Raw genomic sequence first — 20,392 nt, forward strand, 5'->3', positions numbered from 1 at the left:
CATTTTTAACCCATTTCTGCATTACTCCTATTTGTTTTTGTATTTAAAACCCTTGATTTACCCGACTACAAGTGCTGTTCCTACTGCCACTGAACTTCACGAATTCCATTACACCCAACTTAAAGCTAACCATTTCCGTTTTCAAATTTTCTAACCTACCTGCCCGATTAAGAGACCTGACATCCCATGCTTCGATCCACAGAACGGCAGTTTTGTTTCTCCTGATAACGACATCCTGCTGAGTAGTCCCCTCCCGGAGATCCGAATGGGGGACTGTTTTACCTGCGGGATGTTTTACCCAAGAGGATGCCCTCACCATTTAACCATACAGTGGAGCTGCATGTCCTCGGGAAAAATTAGGCTGTAGTTTCCCCTTGCTTTCAGCCGTTCGCAGCACCAGCACAGCAAGGCCGTTTTGGTTAATGTTACAAGGCCAAATCAGTCAGATTGTTGCCCCTGCAACTACTGGAAAGCCTGCTGCCCCTCTTCAAGAACCGCGTATTTGTCTGGCCTCTCAGCAGATACCCCTCTGCTGTGGTTGCACCTACGGTACGGCTGTAACACTGACACACATCGGCCTCCCCACCAATGGCAAGGTCCATGATTCATATGGGGGGAGGGGGGGAAATGCAAGATATAGTTTCAAAATTCCATTCATGGTACAAACATTGGTCCTTGCTTTGCCGATGAAAATGATTTACTGGGCTGATTTGTTTCGTTAAATTGTAATCTGTTTTGCTTTCAAAACAAATTACCTTTGCAAACGTTACAATGATAGGTACCGCAAGTCGAAAATCTTATTGACTTGTTTAAAGTGTGGCCGATATATCATATGGACATTTTTATTCCTTCACTTTCATTATCTTCTCTTCCTCGTGCATGTTTGTTTGTGTGTGTGTGTGTGTGTGTGTGTGTGTGTGTGTGTGTGTGTGTGTGCGCGTGTGTGTGTCTGTGTGTATGTGCGTGTGTGAAGAGATTTGACAGAATAAAAATTGAATACAGAAGTAAAACTGATAAACCCATATGGTGTCTCTCCACGTGGGAAACATATGGACGCAAGTCCAGTCGTCTTGAGAAAGTGCATGAATATCAGCAAGAAAGCGGTAATTCTGTTGTATCCACGGACCCAACCAACCAACCAACCAACTCGCGCACGGGCGCCCTGACCGTGACATCGCTGGCCACAGTTCCTGTCGCGGCCGTCGGCGTCTCAGGGCGTTACCGCCGACGGAAGAGGTCGCGCCATGGCTGAGCTCGGGTCCGCAGCGCCCTCTGCCTTTTGCATATAAGGAGGAGCGCTGGCCCCGAGACGGAGTGCGCTCCAAGTGGGTTTTAAGTGTGCTGTTTCGGAGTGTTTTTAATACTGTGGCCAACTTTTAACCTGTGCATGCGCATTCAGTGTCTTCTCTGTGTTTCAAGAATCGCCAACTGTGTTTTTTAACTTTCTGGTCACTTTTTTAATTGTCCCCCATGAATGTATACATGTCCATGTCTTTTTACCTCCATTTTCTCCCCTTACTCTGTGTTTTTTAACTTTCTGGTCACTTTTTTAATTGTCCCCCATGAATGTATACATGTCCATGTCTTTTTACCTCCATTTTCTCCCCTTACTCTGTTTTATGTTCCCCTTTTTTTATCTCCTTATGTATGTATCATTTTATTCTTGTTTTAGTTGTCGTGTCTCTCGGCTGAAGAGCGGCGGATTGTGCCGCTGACAGCCCTCCCCTGCCCATAAGGGGGAGGGGAATGAAATCACAATAAAGAAAAAGAAACCCCGAGATGGACAGTCTATTGTCGATTGTCTATTGCTAGCCTTTCGTGGAGTTTATAGCGGAGCCATTGCAGTGTGATATTTGCTATTGTATTCGACTAAGCTCAGTACACGGATTACTCTTGGATATTACTTAAACTTGTATTGCTGGTGCACGTTTTGTCAGAAATAAAGATCAGTTATCTCTTCATTCTAGCTGGCGCAATTCTTGTCATTAATTATTTTTCGGCCAACAGGCATAGCTACATCCTGGTCACTACCCACGCTTTATACAATTTGTGGTGGCTGCCCAAAAAGTACCGCCGAGGACCTTGGGTTTGGGAGCCATCACAAAAGTGGCGACGAGGACCTTGGGTTTGGGAGCCGTCACAAAAAATTCTTTCAAAGAAGTCACTATTGATAATAAACTTTATTTACGTAAATAATGCTATTCTAGTAAGTGACTATTAGCAATAGTGACTGTTGCTGTTTCCTTCTTTAACAGAATCAACCCATATGTTGTGCACAGCCACGCTCTCAAAACGTCAGTTTTCGACAAAACAGCGTAGTTCGAGAAATCGACATAAATAATCAAGAAATTGAAGACAGAACAAAACACAGAAATAAAGTTAAAAGGTTGGAAGGTTCCCAAGACAAAACAGTTAAAGAATGGAGTGAAAGAAGCGGGGCAGCAGAAGAAAAGAGAAAAAAAGTGAACAGATGAAAGGGTATTTGGGAAAGCGTGAACCTAACTAAACGTTCGTCCTTACTTGGCCTCTAACGAAAGAAGAAGAAGAGTGAAAGCGCAGGTCGCAAAGCATTTATTGAACTGAGATTAGGAGATGCACATGCAGTATTTTTTCGTCCCTGCACAAGCTATTGAGACATGATGGAGCATAATGTGGCGTAAGCATTATAGGAAAAAGGAAGGAATACTGATGTTCAACGTTCCGTTGAAATGGAATTCATTGGAGGCAGAGCACAAGCTCGAATTGTTACAAGATTGGGGAATGAAATCGGCAGTGTCCTTGCAAAAGATTCGTCTCAGCAATTGCCTAGTGGGATTTAGAGATATGACGGAAAACCTAAATCAGGATGGTCGGACGCTGACTGGGACCGGTGTCCGCCCGAACTTGAGTCCGGTGTGCTAACCACTGTGCCACCTCTCTCGCTTTATCGCTTTATACCATAAAAGGACAAATGGTGACTAGCACGCTTTCAGTACTGAACAAGACAAAAGCACACAATCAATGTCTTGGCACTTATTCACCGTATGTTGCTAGTGCACATTTCGTCAGAAATAAAGATCAGTCATCTCTTCATTCTAGCTGGCGCAATTCTTGTCATTAATTATTTTTCGGCCAACAGGCATAGCTACATCCTGGTCACTACCCACGCTTTATACAATTTGTGGTGGCTGTCCAAAAAGTACCGCCGAGGACCTTGGGTTTGGGAGCTGTCACAAAAGTGGCGACGAGGACCTTGGGTTTGGGAGCCGTCACAAAAAATTCTTTCAAAGAAGTAACTATTGATAATATACTTTATTTACGTAAATAACGGTATTCTAGTAAGTGACGCTATTTATGTAAATAAATACCATTAGCAATAGTGACTGTTGCTGTTTCCTTCTTTAACAGAATCAACCTATATGTTGTGCACAGCCACGCTCTCAATTACGGCCGAAACCTGTCATGGTTAAAAACCAGTTCTATGATTATATCTAGAAGCAATATAACAGAATAAAGGTTAATATTCATTTGAATGACACAAATCTCTTTTCACTCTTACAGCAAGAACTACTACATTTGGTGCTACATTTGAAACAATTCTACCGCCCCTAGTGCAATTTAGTGATTTTGTCTAGAAATTTATTTCCTATGTGGTTCATGGTGTGGGTTCCTGTTGTCATGTCCTAGTTCATGAACCACGGGCAACATATGAGTGGCCAAGTAAGTAGTCCTGACAGTCGGGATACCAGTTACTTTGGAATAAGGCTGAGCGTCTCGGACATATTCTGAATCATGGTCACCTTTGTGCTCAGACGGCAAAGACTACCAAATCCACCGGTTAGTCCCTCAACCGTTATGGGTAAAACCCAATGGGACCCGGGGCAAGTAAGGCTAGCAACCTGCTTCCCTGGTACTTTAAATATGATGCTGTCAACAATCAGAGCAAAATGCCTCGGACCTTCGGAGGTGACGGAGTCAAACCTCTAATTGACAAACCAGTGACTCCTAAGATACGACTCGGCAAAAGAATGGTAACGAGATGGGGAGCTATTAATATCAATGGGGGCTACTCTGGGAAGAAGGTAGAGGCTGCAAATAAGATGGGGCTGGACGTTTTAGCTGTTAGTGACATTCTGGTAAGGGGTGAGAAAGAAGAGGAAGTGGGAGAATACAAGGTCTACCTGTCAGGAGTCAAAGCAGAAATAGCACAATGGAGTGTAGGGCTTTACATCAGGAAAGAAATGAAACCCAGCGCAGTTGCAATAAGGTATGTAAACGAACGACTGATGTGGATAGATTTGACAGTGTCCAACAAGAAAATTCGGATTGTGTCAGTATATTCGCATTGTGAAAGGACAGATCAAGATAAGATGGATAGTTTTTATGACGCACTCAGTGATGTAGTTGTTAGAGTAAAGGACAAGGACAGTGTTCTGCTCATGGGTGATTTTAACGCCAGGATTGGAAATCGAACAGAAGGGTATGAAAAGGTTATGGCTAAATTTGGAGAGGATATGGAGGCCAACAGGAACGGGAAACAACTCTTGGATTTCTGTGCCAGTATGGGCTTAGTAATCACTAACTCCTATTTTAAACATAAGAACATTCACCGGTATACTTGGGAAGGCACGGGAACTAGATCTGTCATTGGCTATATAATAACAGATCAGAAATTCAGGAAGGCTGTGAGGGACACACGTGTATTCAGGGATTCTTTGATGACACTGATCACTATTTAATCTGCAGTGAAATTGGTATTGTGAGGCCGAAATTGCAGGAGGTCAGGTCCATATGTAGGAGGATAAGAGTGGAGAAACTTCAGGATAAGGAAATCAGGCACAAGTACATAACAGTGATCTCATAAAGGTACCAGTTAGTTGAATGTAGTCAATTACAGTCATTGGAAAAGGAATGGACAAGGTACAGGGACACAGTACTAGAAGTGGCTAAAGAATGTCTTGGAACAGTAGTGTGTAAAGGTAGGATGAAGCAAACAGCCTGGTGGAATGACACAGTCAAGGCAGCCTGTAAAAGGAAAAAGAAGGCTATCAAAAATGGGTACATACTAGAACTCAGGAAGACAGCGAAAGTTATTTTGAAGAAAGAAACAAAGCAAAAAAAGATAATTGCAGCAGCCAAGAAGAAATGTTGGGAAGACTTTGGAAATAAGTTGCAGACTTTGGGTCAAGCTGCTGGAAAACCATTCTGGAGTGTAATTAGCAGTCCTCGAAAGGGAGGTAAGAAGGAAATGAGAAGTATTTCGGACCGGTCAGGAAATCTGCTGTTGAATCCTGTTGATGCCTTGGGCAGATGGAGGGAATATTTTGAAGAGTTGCTCAATGTAGGTGAAAATACGATCAGTAATGTTTCAGATTTCGATGTACAATGGGATAGGAATGTTGATGGAAATAGGATCACATTTGAGGAAGTGGAGAAAATGGTCAATAGATTGCAGTGCAATACAGCCGCCGGGTTGGATAAAATTAAGTCGGAACTCATCAAATACAGTGGTATGTCAGGTCTTAAATGGCTACACAGGTTAACTGAAATGGCGTGGGAGTCGGGACAGGTTCCATCAGACTTAAACATGTAAACAGAAAAGATTGTAACAACTACAGAGGTATCTTTTTAATCAGCGTTGTGGGTAAAATCTTCTCAGGTATTGTTGAAAGGAAAGTGCGAGTATTAGTTGAGGACAAATTGGATGAAAATCAGTATGGGTTTAGGCCTCTTAGAGGTTGTCAGGACCAGATCTTTAGCTTACGGCAAATAATGGAGAAGTGCTACGAGTGGAACAGGGAATTGTATCTATGCTTTATAGATCTAGAAAAGGCATATGACCGGGTTCCTAGGAGGAAGTTATTGAGTGTTCTACGAGATTATGGAATAGGAGCCAAACTTTTGGAAGCAATTTACATAGATAGTCAGGCAGCAGTTAGAGTTGACGGTAAATTGAGTTCATGGTTCAGAGTAGTTTCAGGGGTAAGACAAGACTGCAACCTGTCTCCACTGTTGTTCATATTATTTATGGATCATATGTTGAAAACAATAGACTGGCTGGGTGAGATTACGATATGTGAACACAAAATAAGCAGTCTTGCATATGCGGATGACTTAGTTGTGATGGCAGATTCGATTGAAAGTTTGCAAAGTAATATTTCAGAGCTGGATCAGAAATGTAAGGACTATGGTATGAAGATTAGCATCTCCAAAACGAAAGTAATGTCAGTGGGAGAAATATAAACGGATTGAGTGCCAAATAGGAGGAACAAAGTTAGAACAGGTGGACTGTTTCAAGTACTTAGGATGCATATTCTCACAGAATGGCAACATAGTGAAAGAACTGGAAGCGAGGTGTAGCAAAGCTAATGCAGTGAGCGCTCAGCTATGATCTACTCTCTTCTGCAAGAAGGAAGTCAGTACCAAGACTAAATTATCTGTGCACCGTTCAATCTTTCGACCAACTTTGTTGTATGGGAGCGAAAGCTGGGTGGATTTAGGTTACCTTATCAACAAGGTTGAGGTTACGGATATGAAAGTAGCTAGGATGATTGCAGGTACTAGTAGATGGGAACAATGGCAGGAGGGTGTCCACGATGAGGAAATCAAAGAAAAACTGGGAATGAACTTTATAGATGTAGCTGTCAGGGCGAACAGGCTTAGATGGTGGGGTCATGTTACACGCATGGGAGAAGCAAGGTTACCCAAGAGACTCATGGATTCAGCAGTAGAGGGTAGGAGGAGTCTGGGTAGACCGAGGAGAAGGTACCTGGATTCGGTTAAGAATGATTTTGAAGTAATAGGCTTAACATCAGAAGATGCAGCAATGTTAGCACTGAATAGGAGATCATGGAGGAATTTTATAAGGGGGACTATGCTCCAGACTGAACGCTGAAAGGCATAATCGGTCTTAAATGATGATGATGATGATTTATTTCCTATCACTCAGTTCTTCATTTGTAAAAACACTAGTAAATTATAAAAGACTTGTGATTTAATTCGATGGCGAAAATCCATCTGCGAACAACGTACTATAAATGAGTACCTTCCAACAAACGTTACCTGGGTAGGCTCTAATTCCGCCGCCTTTATGTTAAATTCTCCGAATGCCTATATACAGTTTACCACGTATAGCGTATCTGCGCTACGTAATATACACATCAAGAGCGGCGGAAATTTTATGAAGCTGAGCCTCCGAGTCATCGAAAGCACTGTAGGAGAACCATATTTTTACGCGTCTTCTCTTACCAGACGTTTGAACCAGTGCTATCACTAAATTCGTTGCATCAACTGCCACTGAGGAGCCTAAACAAAGCAAAATTCATTTCAAAATAAATTTACTGACTTGGGTCTTCCATCAGTACAATTAAGCAACAACCTTAGTGCTACTGAGATGAGTGAGCAGCTTACATCGCTGAGAACTCAGTAAGACGCTCTCTGCCAAAACTTGCAAGTGTGTTAGCCCTGCTCCTTACCACGATGGATTCTAACAGCCGTGTGCCGCAAGTCTCTAGAGGGACGGAAGGTTCCAAATGATTGGAAAAGAGCACAGGTAGTCCCAGTCTTCAAGAAGGGTCGTCGAGCAGATGCGCAAAACTATAGGCCTATATCTCTGACGTCGATCTGTTGTAGAATTTTAGAACATGTTTTTTGCTCGAGTATCATGTCGTTTTTGGAAACCCAGAATCTACTATGTAGGAATCAACATGGATTCCGGAAACAGCGATCCTGTGAGACCCAACTCGCTTTATTTGTTCATGAGACCCAGAAAATATTAGATACAGGCTCCCAGGTAGATGCTATTTTCCTTGACTTCCGGAAGGCGTTAGATACAGTTCCGCACTGTCGCCTGATAAACAAAGTAAGAGCCTACGGAATATCAGACCAGCTGTGTGGCTGGATTGAAGAGTTTTTAGCAAACAGAACACAGCATGTTGTTATCAATGGAGAGACGTCTACAGACGTTAAAGTAACTTCTGGCGTGCCACAGGGGAGTGTTATGGGACCATTGCTTTTCACAATATATATAAATGACCTAGTAGATAGTGTCGGAAGTTCCATGCGGCTTTTCGCGGATGATGCTGTAATATACAGAGAAGTTGCAGCATTAGAAAATTGTAGCGAAATGCAGGAAGATCTGCAGCGGATAGGCACTTGGTGCAGGGAGTGGCAACTGACCCTTAACATAGACAAATGTAATGTATTGCGAATACATAGAAAGAAGGATCCTTTATTGTATGATTATATGATAGAAGAACAAACACTGGTAGCAGTTACTTCTGTAAAATATCTGGGAGTATGCGTGCGGAACGATTTGAAGTGGAATGATCATATAAAATTAATTGTTGGTAAGGCGGGTACCAGGTTGAGATTCATTGGGAGAGTCCTTAGAAAATGTAGTCCATCAACAAAAGAGGTGGCTTACAAAACACTCCAAAGAAGAGCGGCGCGTTTCGTCACAGGGTTATTTGGTAACCGTGATAGCGTTACGGAGATGTTTAACAAACTCAAGTGGCAGACTCTGCAAGAGAGGCGCTCTGCATCGCGGTGTAGCTTGCTCGCCAGGTTTCGAGAGGGTGCGTTTCTGGATGAGGTATCGAATATATTGCTTCCCCCTACTTATACCTCCCGAGGAGATCACGAATGTAAAATTAGAGAGATCAGAGCGCGCACGGAGGCTTTCAGACAGTCGTTCTTCCCGCGAACCATACGCGACTGGAACAGGAAAGGGAGGTAATGACAGTGGCACGTAAAGTGCCCTCCGCCACACACCGTTGGGTGGCTTGCGGAGTGTAAATGTACATGTAGATGTAGATGTACCGCAAATATTTTGATAGGAGAAATATTCCCACTGATTGGAAAAGAATACAGGTCGCAGACATCTACAAAAACACAAAAAGAATTCATGGAGGTACATTCCATCTTCGCAACTAAATGAAAGGTAGTTTGTTTTTTGTCATATGTATTTCTCTTCTTTTATTTAAGAAGCATTTTCAGTGGCCTGTGTTGCATGTTTGTTTTTACATATATAATGAACGCATTATGCAGCAGCTGCAAGTACTTTTTACACGTAGTTTTACTCGGTCAGCTCTTATTAGACCTATGAAACAGTGCTATCATTAAATTCGTTCTATCAATAACTGCAAGAACTTATAACTGCTACATAAAGCACCTTTTATAAGTATAAAAACAAACATGTAATACAGACCACTGAAAGTGCTTCATAAATAAAGGAAAGAAACCCGTTTGGCAAAAAGCAAACTGCCTTTTATTTAGACGCTAAGACTGGGCATACTTCAGTGAATTTTGAAGCAACTAAGGAACGACGCAAAACGGAAATAATTATGAGAGGAAGAATTTATCCACAGAACTACTGCTCTGTGTAGTATCTAGCAAAAACATTGTGTTCTCATTTCAGCCGGCCGGTGTGGCCGTGCGGTTCTAGGCGCTTCAAGCTGGAACCGCGTGACCGCTACCGTCGCAGGCTCGAATCCTGCCTCGGGCATGGATGTGTGTGATGTCCTTAGGTTAGTTAGGTTTAAGTAGTTCTAAATTCTGGGGGACTGATGACCACAGATGTTAAGTCCCTTAGTGCTCAGAGACATTTGAACCATTTTTTTTTCTCATTTCAAACATTATGACCAACCACGCCCAAAATAGCCTTCGCCACTGAAATCAGTACAAGAACCGTACACATCGACAATGAGCAACTCGAATTATCTACATCTGATTTACGTTCCTACGGTATATTTAACTGGGCATTGCAACCTGGCAGAAATTTTCCTCGTATGATGGTCGCCGCACGCTGTCCTGGATGGAGAGTCATCCACACACATTGAAGAAATATCTGATGTGAAACACGGCAGTGCAGTAGAACTATTGCTGTTTATGTTTTACATTAATGACTTATCAGATAGTATTAGTTAAAATGTCAGACATTTTGCAGTTGGTGCAGTTGTCTATGAGAATATTTTATCCTGTAAAAAAATGCAGCAATATGCAGTTAGACCGAGCGGTCTAGTGCGCTGCAGTCATGGACTGTGCGGCTGGTCCCGGCGGAGGTTCGACTCCTCCCTCGGGCATGGGTGTGTGTGTTTGTCCTTAGGATAATTTAGGTTAAGTAGTGTGTAAGCTTAGGGACTGATGACCTTAGCAGTTAAGTCCCATACGATTTCACACACATTTGAACATTTTTTTTTTTTTTTTTTTTTTTTTTTTTTTTTTTTTTTTTTTTTTTTGCAGTTAGACATCGACAAAATATCAAAAATGGCTCTGAGCACTATGGGACTTAACTTCTGAGGTCATCAGTTCCCTAGAACTTAGAACTACTTAAACCTAACTAACCTAAGGACATCACACACATCCAAGCCCGAGGCAGGATTCGAACCTGCGACCGTAGTGGTCGCGCGGTTCCAAACTGTAGCGCCTAGACTCGGCCACCACGGCCGGTGACAAAATATCAACCTTTCACAAATATTGGCAACTTGCTCTTAATGCAGGGAAATGAAAAGTGCACTTCACACGAAACGCGAGAGCCTGATAGCCTTTGATCACACGATTAATGGGTCACCATTGGGGCATCCCATGTCAGATAAGTATATGAGAGTGCGAGACGGTAGTCGTAAAAGTTTAAATTATCGCATCGAAAAATGTAGTACGTAACTAATGTTTTGTGTTAGTTGTTGGCAGATAGATGTCTGCAGCGCTTGTTAACATTGTAATCTAAGCAACCCAGTAGCACAGCAGGCCTTTAGAGGAGTCAAGCAAAATGGTGCAGACCACCTCCTCCACTTTATCAATGGCCTGCAGAATTTTGTTTTGACTCCTCCATCGGCGTGGCACGATATTGTGACATGTACCTGCAAGCAAGTAAACAAAACATTAACCTCCCATTGTTTTTCAGGTGATAACTGAAACTCTATGATTACCTGTCGTAAAAACGTGGGCTGTTCGGAAAGTAAAGTTCGATTGGGCGCGAAATGAAAACCACAGTGAAACTCCGATGAAGCTTTGCACAAATGTGTTGGGCAGTATCTCTAGTAAGCCTCTCGATCACGTCACATCGTTCTTTTCAGTTCTGAGCGCACAGTAAGCCCTTAAAGGCGCCTAGAAAATAGTCCCCCGCCAGGTGTGAGGGATTGGTGATAGATTTCGCCTGCTGTCACGCAGGCCACATAACACAACTGTCACGCGTTTTCTTCTTCATAACATTTCTCGACCGCAATATGCAGGGACGTTTTCGATGGGAAGTGCCTGATCACCCACAACACTCCCCGAAATTAGTTCCCCCGTGTGAGCTCCATCTTTGCTCACGTGAACCGCTGGCTGTGAAGAGCACATTTTCGCACAGATAACGAGCTGTAGACCAGCGTAGAGACATCGCGGAAAGCAGAGGCGGCTGCCTTCTATGATGAGGATATAGGTATGTTGGAACAACGCTACGACAAATGTCTAATCGGGAAATTGTAGTAAAAAAAAAAATGTTCAAATGTGTGTGAAATCTTATGGGACTTACCTGCTAAGGTCATCAGTCCCTAAGATTACACACTGTAACGCCGGAAATGCATATCCTCCTATTTCCATCTGTTGTACTATAAATTTGTTTTCCTTATTTTTGTTACCTGAATATATGACATTTCTGTGTCTTTACATATTGTAATTGTTTTACTATTTGCATATATATATATTATTATTATTGGTGTTTTGCCCTTAAAGAGCGCATTTGGACTAAACTACATGGCCAGTTCCTTTTGCTGCCTTCCTTGCTGCCCAAACTTCCCTCATTCGCTCCCTGTGTTTCTGTTTCCGGTCCTCTGTCCATGCTTCTTGTCGGCTTCGTGTCTTCGGCTTCATCTTGATTGCCTTTTTTGTTGCCCATATTTCTTTCATCTTCTGGCTGTGATCTTGCTTTCGTTCTTCGGTCCATTTTATGCCTGTTCGTTTGTCGCATTGTATCTCATGTAGTTTACTTTTCTTAATGATGTTTCTGAACTTTATTCTGTCGTTTATTGTGTCTGCTGTTATGTTGAGCTGGTTCAGGTCGTTTTCTACCTCTGCCACCCATTTGTTGTTTCTAGTGGTTACCCAGTCAAAGATCTGTTTGGTCAGCCTGTGTGATGGCATTCTGTATAGGTGTCCATAGAATTGTAGTCTGCGTTTTCTAATCTTTTCTGTGATTGTCTCCGTATGTTTGTACATTTCCTCTGTAGGTTTCTTGATCCATATTCCATTGTTGTTAGTTGCGCCAAATATTTTCCTAAGTATTTTCCGTTCTACTTTTTCTAATTGTCTGATACGTGTATGCCCTCGGATTAGTGTGGTCTCTGCTGCATATAGTGCCTCGGGGAGCACCACCGTGTCGTAATGGCGTAATTTGGCTTTTTGTGAGATAGACTTCTTGTTGTAATGATTCCACACTACTTTGTATGCCTTGTCCAGTTTAGTCTTTCTTTCTTCATTTGAGTCTCTGTTATGTCCACTCATTTGTAGTGTTTCACCGAGGTATTTGAAGTTTGCTGTTTTGTAAATCGTGCCATACTTTGTGTTCAGAGATGAGAGTTTCTTTGTGCTCATAAACTGTGTCTTTTCGTAAGAGATCTGTAGTCCAGTTTTGGAAGCGATTTCGTGCAGTTTTTCAATAGCGTCTTTTGTTTCCTTTATACCTTTCGTGACAATCGCCAAATCATCTGCAAAAGCCAGGCATTTAATCTGTAGGTTTCCTAATGTTATCCCCTGTTGTGATGTTTCCCATTCTTTTATGACCTTATCTAACACCAGATTGAAAAGGAGAGGTGAGAGGCCATCGCCTTGTCGGACACCTGTGCGAATTTCGAAGGGCTCTGATAGTTCCCCACAGAACTTTACTTTGGAGGTCGTGTTGGTTAAAGTTTGCTCTATGATAGCTCGTGTTTTGTTGTCTACTTTGTATTCTGCTAGAATTTTGAAGAGAGTTTTCCGGTCGATAGAGTCGTACGCCTTTCTGAAGTCAACAAAGGTAATGATCAGGTTCTGTTTGTGTTGTAAAATCATTTTCAGATTCCAAATTTGTTCCGCACAAGACCGCCCTTTACGGAAGCCTGCTTGGTATTCCCCAATCAAGTGGTCGGTTTGGCATTCTAGTCTGTTCAGTAAAGCTTTAGAGAGGATCTTGTATGTGACCGGTAGTAGGGATATTCCTCTGTAGTTGTTCGGGTTAGTCTTGTCACCTTTTTTGTGTAGTGGGTGTATCAGGGCAGTTTTCCAGTCGTCAGGAATTTTCATGGTTTTCCAGATGTCTTCCAAGATCCTGTGGATGTCTTTGGTGAGTTCTGGGTCTTGTAACTTCCAGATTTCCGCGATGATGCCATCTTCTCCTGGTGCTCTACGATTCTTGAGTGACTTTATTATTTCTTTAACTTCTTCTAGAGTTGGAGGTTCACTATCTGGATTGTATGTGCTCGTTTCTGTCATCATTTCTTCCATGGGGGGGTCCGTGTTGAACAGTTTTTCAAAGTACTTTGCCAGAATGTCACAATTGTTTTTGGTATTGGTTTCTAGGGTTCCATCCGGTCTTCTGAAGCACAAGTTGGGTGGTTGATATCCAGTCATACTTTCTCTGAACGTTCTGTAGAAGTTTCTTGTATTGTTCTTCGTGAAGTCCGATTCGATCTCTGTCAGTCGCCGTTTGTCATACTGTCGTTTTTCACTGCGAATGATTTTGCTTGATTGCTTCTGTGTTTTCAAGAAGTTCATCCAATTCTCTTGGGATTTATGGCAACTAAATTTTTTCCATGCACTGATTCGTTGGTCAATAGCTTGGTCACATGTGTGGTTCCACCAACGGTGTTTCCGTGTTCGTGGTGCTTGTGCTAGTTTCATGGCCTCTCGGATTCTTCGTGAAAGTTGTGTCCAGTCTGCCGTTTTCTCCATTTTAATTTTGTGTAATATTTGTGTCTGGTTTAAAGTAACGTATTCTGGATCTGGTCTAACAATTTTGTTCTTCTGGAGCTTTTTCTTGGGCAAAAGACGAATCCTGATCTGTAGTAGGTGGTGGTCTGAGTCGAAGTAGCCTTTACGGGTGTCTATGTTCAAAATTTCTTTTTGTGAGTCTTTCTGCACTATTACGTGGTCGATTTGTAGTTCTTGCTTTCCGCTGGGGAATTTCCATGTGGTAAGTTTTCGTGTTGGTTTCTTGAATTTTGTTGACATAATGGCGAGGTCGTGGCTTTTGCAAAAGTCTATCAGATGTTTTCCGTTTTTGTTGGTGTCCTTGTGTGGAGTATGTTTTCCTGTGATATGTCTGTATATCTTTTCTTTTCCGAGTTTGGCGTTGAAGTCTCCCAGTATTATTTTGACTCTATGTGCAGGAATTTTTCTGATAGTTTCTTCCATTGTCGTCCAGAAGTCATCAATTTCGTCTGGGTTTTTCCTGTTGTAGTCATTAGTTGGTGCATGTGCGTTGATTATTGTGTAGGATTTATTGGCTGATTTCACTGTGATGGTGCTGATTCTATCGTTTGGTGACGAAAAGTCGATTATGCTGTCCGTGATGGACCTGTGTACTGCAAATCCTGTGCCAAAAAGCCTTAGGTTTTTCAGTTGTCTCGATGGTTTTCCTTTGTATATTCTGAAATTCTCCGTGTTGAAATGGTCTTCGTCTGTGAATCGTGTTTCTTGCAGTGCACATATTTTGATTTGAAATTTTTCGAGAGTGTCTGTCAGTTGTTTCATCTTTCCTGTCTTCATCAGTGTGTTCACGTTGAGTGTGCCGATGTAGTGTTTGCGTTTGGTCTTGAGGGAGTTTGAGAAGCTCCGATTCTTCTCATGATGTCCGTGAGCCCCCGGAATCCGATGCTCACGACAATCCCAGTCTATTGACTGGGGCCCGGGGTAATGAGATTTTTCTCGTTGTACCATCATGATGTTTAGTAGTTGGATGTATGGCATGCTGCCGAGTACAACCTGACTTTCCAGATCAGGAGGTTGGTTGAGGCCGCCACTGACATGTGGAGCAGACGCCTTTTGTAGCCGCCCACTGTGGGAACAGACGCTACTAGTAGTTTTGGTCCGCCCCGAGTATTTCATTTCCTCGGTACCACCTATATCTAGGAGGCATTCCCCTATCCGCCACCTGGGGAGGCGCTCGGTTGCGGGTCTACTAACCGCCCCGAGATATATATATATATATATATATATATATATGCATTTATGTCGATGTATAATTGGTTTGTTTCGTAAATATTATTTGTATTTTTACGCTGGGTCTTGCCTAGGGAAGACTGCTATCGAACGATTACATCGATAGGTCGTGTGAAGAATCAAAGTGTGTAGGATCTTTGGTAGTGTGAACTCTGTCGCGTGGAGCGCGGGCAGAGAGAGAGTCTGGCTGGAGTAGCGAGTGGAGCAGGTGTGTTGTGTGACGCTCCCGCGAGTTGCCGCGCTTTCAGAGTTTGGCAGCATGTAATTGCGCTCGACTTGCGATGATAGTTTCTGACATGGTGTCGCGGACGGGAAGCATTAGCTGGCGCACATCAAGAGCCTGGTGACCGGGTCGAGAAGGAGGCGCGCCAACATCCAGCTTCTGCAACAGCGACGGCCGACAATGAGTGACTGTCGCCACCTCCTCGATCGACGGCTTCAAACCTTCAATCAACCAACAAGGAAGACTGGAAGCACGTAATGTTTTAGAACTGTATGGCAGACAGCTTTTAAAACTGTTCAAATCACAAAATTACAGCAACTTAGCATGAACGTTTGTTGCTCATTGTCCCAATTGCATTACCAAGTAGGGTCCCTTCCCTTTCCGGAATGAACCCGAGTGTCGTTGAAATTCAAACGCCAGCATCATTCTATTTCACTGCTTTAATTTCAAAGTTCAGTTAAGGTATTCATAGCTGGCTACAATACTTAGATTACACAAGGACAAATTAAGAGTGCGAGTTTTGTTACCATATTTTAGCTTACCTGTGACTGCAGCTCAGCTTGGTACGTACTAAACTTTACTATTGTTAATTGTTCAGAATCATTTAATTCAAGTTCAAAGTTAAATCTCGTGTTTCTAAATTGCGTAGATTCAAGCAGCTTTTGAAATGATTGTTGAGGTAGTCCAAGACTAACCGTATTTTACTGAATTTCGATGTGCTTCAGAAAGAAAGCTCACTATTATATTCAGTCACTAAATTAACTTTCGATTATCCGATTTTATTACTTCTTTTGCTAAATTAAGTTAGAGTGTAGCGAAATTTATTACTTCTGACAAACTTTCAGTTTTCACACTACACGTGTCAACCTTCAGTTGCCACGCTTCTAGTGCTAATTATATGTGTAATAACCTTTCTTTTTCAGTTACTATAGTAATTGTCCTTAGGACTGGCGACCATAATTTCCCCCAAATCTCAAATATCTAATTACCGCTAGTTAATTGTTAACGTAACGGCCGCACATTTACTTTCTTTATTAACTTTACCCCTATTTCAAAATTAATTTCCACCAGTTTCATTAGCATTTTTCCTTTCATTTAGATGTAACCCTTTCCTCCCTCTTTACCGACAAATTAACCTCGGTGACGATTGCTTTTCCCAAATTTCCATTAGGTACACGCGGTTTAATTTTTCACTGTCATTAAGGACGATAAGGGAGGGGGAGGTTACAACACTACTTAACCTAAATTATCCTAAGGACAAACACACACACACCCATGCCCGAGGGAGGACTCGAACCTCCGCCGGGATCAGCCCCACAGTCCATGACTGCAGCGTCATAGACCGCACGGCTAATCCCGCGCGGCAAATTGTAGTAAGTACCTAAGTACCTATCTGACCCTAGGCTTACACACTACTTAATCTAACTTAAGCTAACTTACGCTAAGGACAACATGCACACCCAAGCCAGAGGGAGGACACGAACCTCCGATGGGGGCAGCCGCGCGAACGGTGGCAAGGCGCTTTAGACCGCGCGGCTGCCTCGTGCCGCTGACGACTGTGTAGAGAAGTAGCTGAAAGTTGCAGCTAACTGTTGCCTATCCCACATATAACTCATAGATAAAATTAGGTAGGAGGTCCCACAGAAGGGTACCATTTCTGTTTCTTCATTTGCTGCGTAAGTGGGAGACATGAATATATGAGGTGTGTGAGAAAAGTAATGAGACTGTTCTTTACTTACCAAACTTTTTATTTTCTTTCCAAACAACAACATTGCCCCTTCAAAGTAGTTCTCTTCGGCAGCTATACACTGGCGGACTCGTTATTCCCAGTGTTGGTAGCAGCGTTGAAAGCCTTTATCTGGTAGGGCCTTTAACATGTCGGTCACATTCTTTTCAATGGTCCCCAAAGTCCCAAAATGACGTCCTTTTAAGACATTTTTCAATTTCGGGAAAAGAAAGGGCTCAGATCAGGTGAATAGAGGGGCCACGGGAAAAAAAAGAAATGCCTTTTGAGGTCAAAAATTCCGTGATGAAAATGGCCGTGTGGTAAGTTTTCTCGGCACCGTTTAGGCATAAACCTTCCGCATGTGCAAAATTCCAGTCATAATTTTATGTACCGCCAAAGTGTTTAACAGGTCACCCATCATCCTTATTGTTAAAAGTCAGTCTGGCCTCACCTGGTTTCGAAGTTGAATGTCTCCCTGAGCGAGGTTCATCTTCAATGTGTTTGCCTCCCAAAAGGATTTGTGTCAGCAAAAAACTCGTGCTCTGGATAAACAATGTTCCCCATAAACCTGTTTCAACTTTTGAGAGGTCACACTCGCGGATTCTCCAAGTTTAACAAAAAAACTTGAAGGAATAACGTTGCTCTAAACTCCACTATCCCATTTTCGTAACACGCAACAAAAACACAACTTTTCAGATGGCGCTCTCAAAATTCACTTGATGGCCGTACGGACCTGAAACTCGGACTGAACGTCTCGAAGGGATAAGCTCACCAGTCTACACGAGTAGAACAACACAGCGCCACCAGACTGTTCGCAACGTTGTCAGTCTCATTGCTGTTTTCACACGCCTCCTACGGTACCGTCAAAAGTGCTTTCTTCCTACTTCACAGTGTACATGTAGAGTCTATTCAAACTATGTTATTTAAGACTTTCACTTCCAGCTCCTTTCCTCTGTGACGTTCTTATGTCTCGCTATTAGTTACCACGTGCGATTCGTGGCGGGAACAATGAGATCGTACCTTCGTTGGAGATGTCCAGTCCCTCGGTGGTCGTTCCTGGTTGCGGAGTAGAAATTGCGCCCTCCAGCACAGACACCGAGATCAGCATCAGCACCGCTAGGGTACGGAACGGTCTGGTCGCCGAATGCATGGCGCCTCGTCTGGCTCTCTTCGAGCTTGGCCAGCAGAGCGCAGAGCTCTGCCGGTGACTCACCAGTGAAGACAGCGCGATCCGTGACGTCACAGCTGGCTGCAGATAACACTCTGATAGACACTGCGCCGTCGAATCTATACGTCTCTACTTAAAAGTTTGGCGTTGCAGTTGTGCACATTATTCGTACCTCCTTTACTTACTTACTCAATGGTCATACCGTACTCGAGAGTCCATTGCCGCAGCAACGTATTTTCGCCATCTGTCCCTGTCTTGGGCTATTTCCTTCCATTCACTTTCAATACCTAGGCTCCTCAAATCAGCCTTCACATTGTCCTCCCGTCTACGCCTCGGTCCCCCCACAGGACGTTTACCCTCTAGGTGCCCTGCCAGTACTCTGCGTGCTGCCCTGCCCTCATCCATTCGAGCTACGTGACCCGCCCATCGCAGCCTACGTGATTTAATAATACTTATTATGTCAGGGCTTGAATAGAGTTCGTGAACCTCTTCGTTATGCAGTTTTCGCCACTCTCCACTAATGTCATCCCTTTTTACTCCGAAACTTTTCTTCAAAATTTTGTTTTCAAATACTCGAAACGGGTTTTCATTTTGCACATTGAGAGACCAAGTTTCACACCCATACAGCATAACTGGTACAATAATAGTTTTGTATAATCTAATCTTTAAATTCCTAGACAATATCCGTGATGAAAGTAATCTATTCACTGAGAAATAGCACGCATTTCCCGCCCGTAATCTCTTCTTCAGTTCGGATTCAATCTCATTTCTCGAAGTGATGTCCGCGCCTAAATACTTAAATGTGTTCACTTTTTCAAACTGCATGTCTCCAACTCTTAACATTTCCTGATCTGATGCTGTTGGCATTCTAGTAGTAAACAGGTATTTGGTTTTGTCTTCACTTATCCTTAGACCTACATCTTCACTAGCCTTGATTAATGCATTCGCATTTGCTGTTACAGATTCTTTCCTATCGCTAATGATGTTTAGATCATCTGCATACCCTAATATCTTAATATTTCCATTTAACTCCACACCGTCTGAATTATCTGCTGCAATTCATACAATATATTCTAGGACTAAATTAAAAAGTAGCGGAGACGGGGCATATCCCTGCTTAAGTCCGTTCTTTATTACAAATTCTTCTGACTCCAATTTCCTCACGCGTACTCTACCTTTTGTGTATTTCAAGCTCGCTTCTATAAGTCTAACATATTTCATTGGTATTCCAAGTTCCAAAAGAATTCTGTACAATTTTGATTGCAATACTGAATCATATGCTTTTGTAAAATCTATGAAAAGATTATGAGCTGGTTTATTGTGTTCCCATTTCTTTTCCAAAATTTGACGCAGGGTGAATATTTGGTCTATAGTTGATCTGTTCCTCCGAGAGCCAGCTTGGTAATCCCCCACAATTTCATCTGCATATGGTGTAAGCCTGCGTAGCAGAATATTCGAGAAAATTTTGGAACGTACTGGTAATAGCGATATCCCTCTATAATTACTACAATCCATTTTGTCCCCCTTCTTAAAAATTGGGATCAGAATCGACTCCTGCCACTCTTCAGGTATCATCTCTGAGTTCCATACTTATCACTTTGTGAACTACTTCCACCAATTTCTGTCCCCCATTTTTAACTAATTCTGCAGGTATGCAGTCTGATCCTGGTGGTTTATGGTTTTTCAATTTGTTGATTGCATCTCTTACTTCCTTTAACGTTGGCTCAGGTATCTGGGGTTCTGCTGTATGTATTTCGTTCGCCTGCTCATTTGCTGCTTCCTGGTGTACATTTAATAGATGCTCAAAATACGCCCTCCATTTACTTAATATAGTACTGGGGTCTGTCTGTCTCGAAGTGCTTTTGTCCTAGCCTTGTACCCCTTCCTTTACCGATTTATGTCTAGGTAAAGTTCCCTAATGTTTTTTGTTTTACTGTTTGTTTCCATTTTTTTATTTGATTGTTCAAATAATCCCTCTTCTTTGCCCGTAGCCTACGACCAACTTCCCTTCTCATGTTCAAGAACTCCTCTCGTTTCCTGTCTCCCATTCTATCCCAATCTAATCGCGCTTTTCCCCTTTCCTCTACCAATTTCTTGCATTCCTCATCAAACCACGATT

At 42.6% G+C, this 20,392-nt stretch overlaps 1 protein-coding gene across 1 annotated transcript in view; it reads right to left on the reverse strand.

The window, feature by feature from the left end:
• Positions 1 to 18,293, reverse strand: part of LOC126176849 (cuticle collagen 3A3-like) — a 61,483-nt gene extending 43,190 nt beyond the window's left edge. Inside the window, exon 1 of the mRNA XM_049924037.1 lies at positions 18,126 to 18,293. Coding sequence (XP_049779994.1) covers positions 18,126 to 18,255 — 130 coding nt within the window. The 5' untranslated portion in view covers positions 18,256 to 18,293. The remainder of the gene's footprint in view (positions 1 to 18,125) is intronic.
• Between the last annotated feature and the right edge of the window lie 2,099 nt (positions 18,294 to 20,392).

The sequence above is a fragment of the Schistocerca cancellata genome, chromosome 3 (assembly GCF_023864275.1).
Source record: "Schistocerca cancellata isolate TAMUIC-IGC-003103 chromosome 3, iqSchCanc2.1, whole genome shotgun sequence".
NCBI classification, from domain to species: Eukaryota; Metazoa; Arthropoda; class Insecta; order Orthoptera; family Acrididae; genus Schistocerca; species Schistocerca cancellata.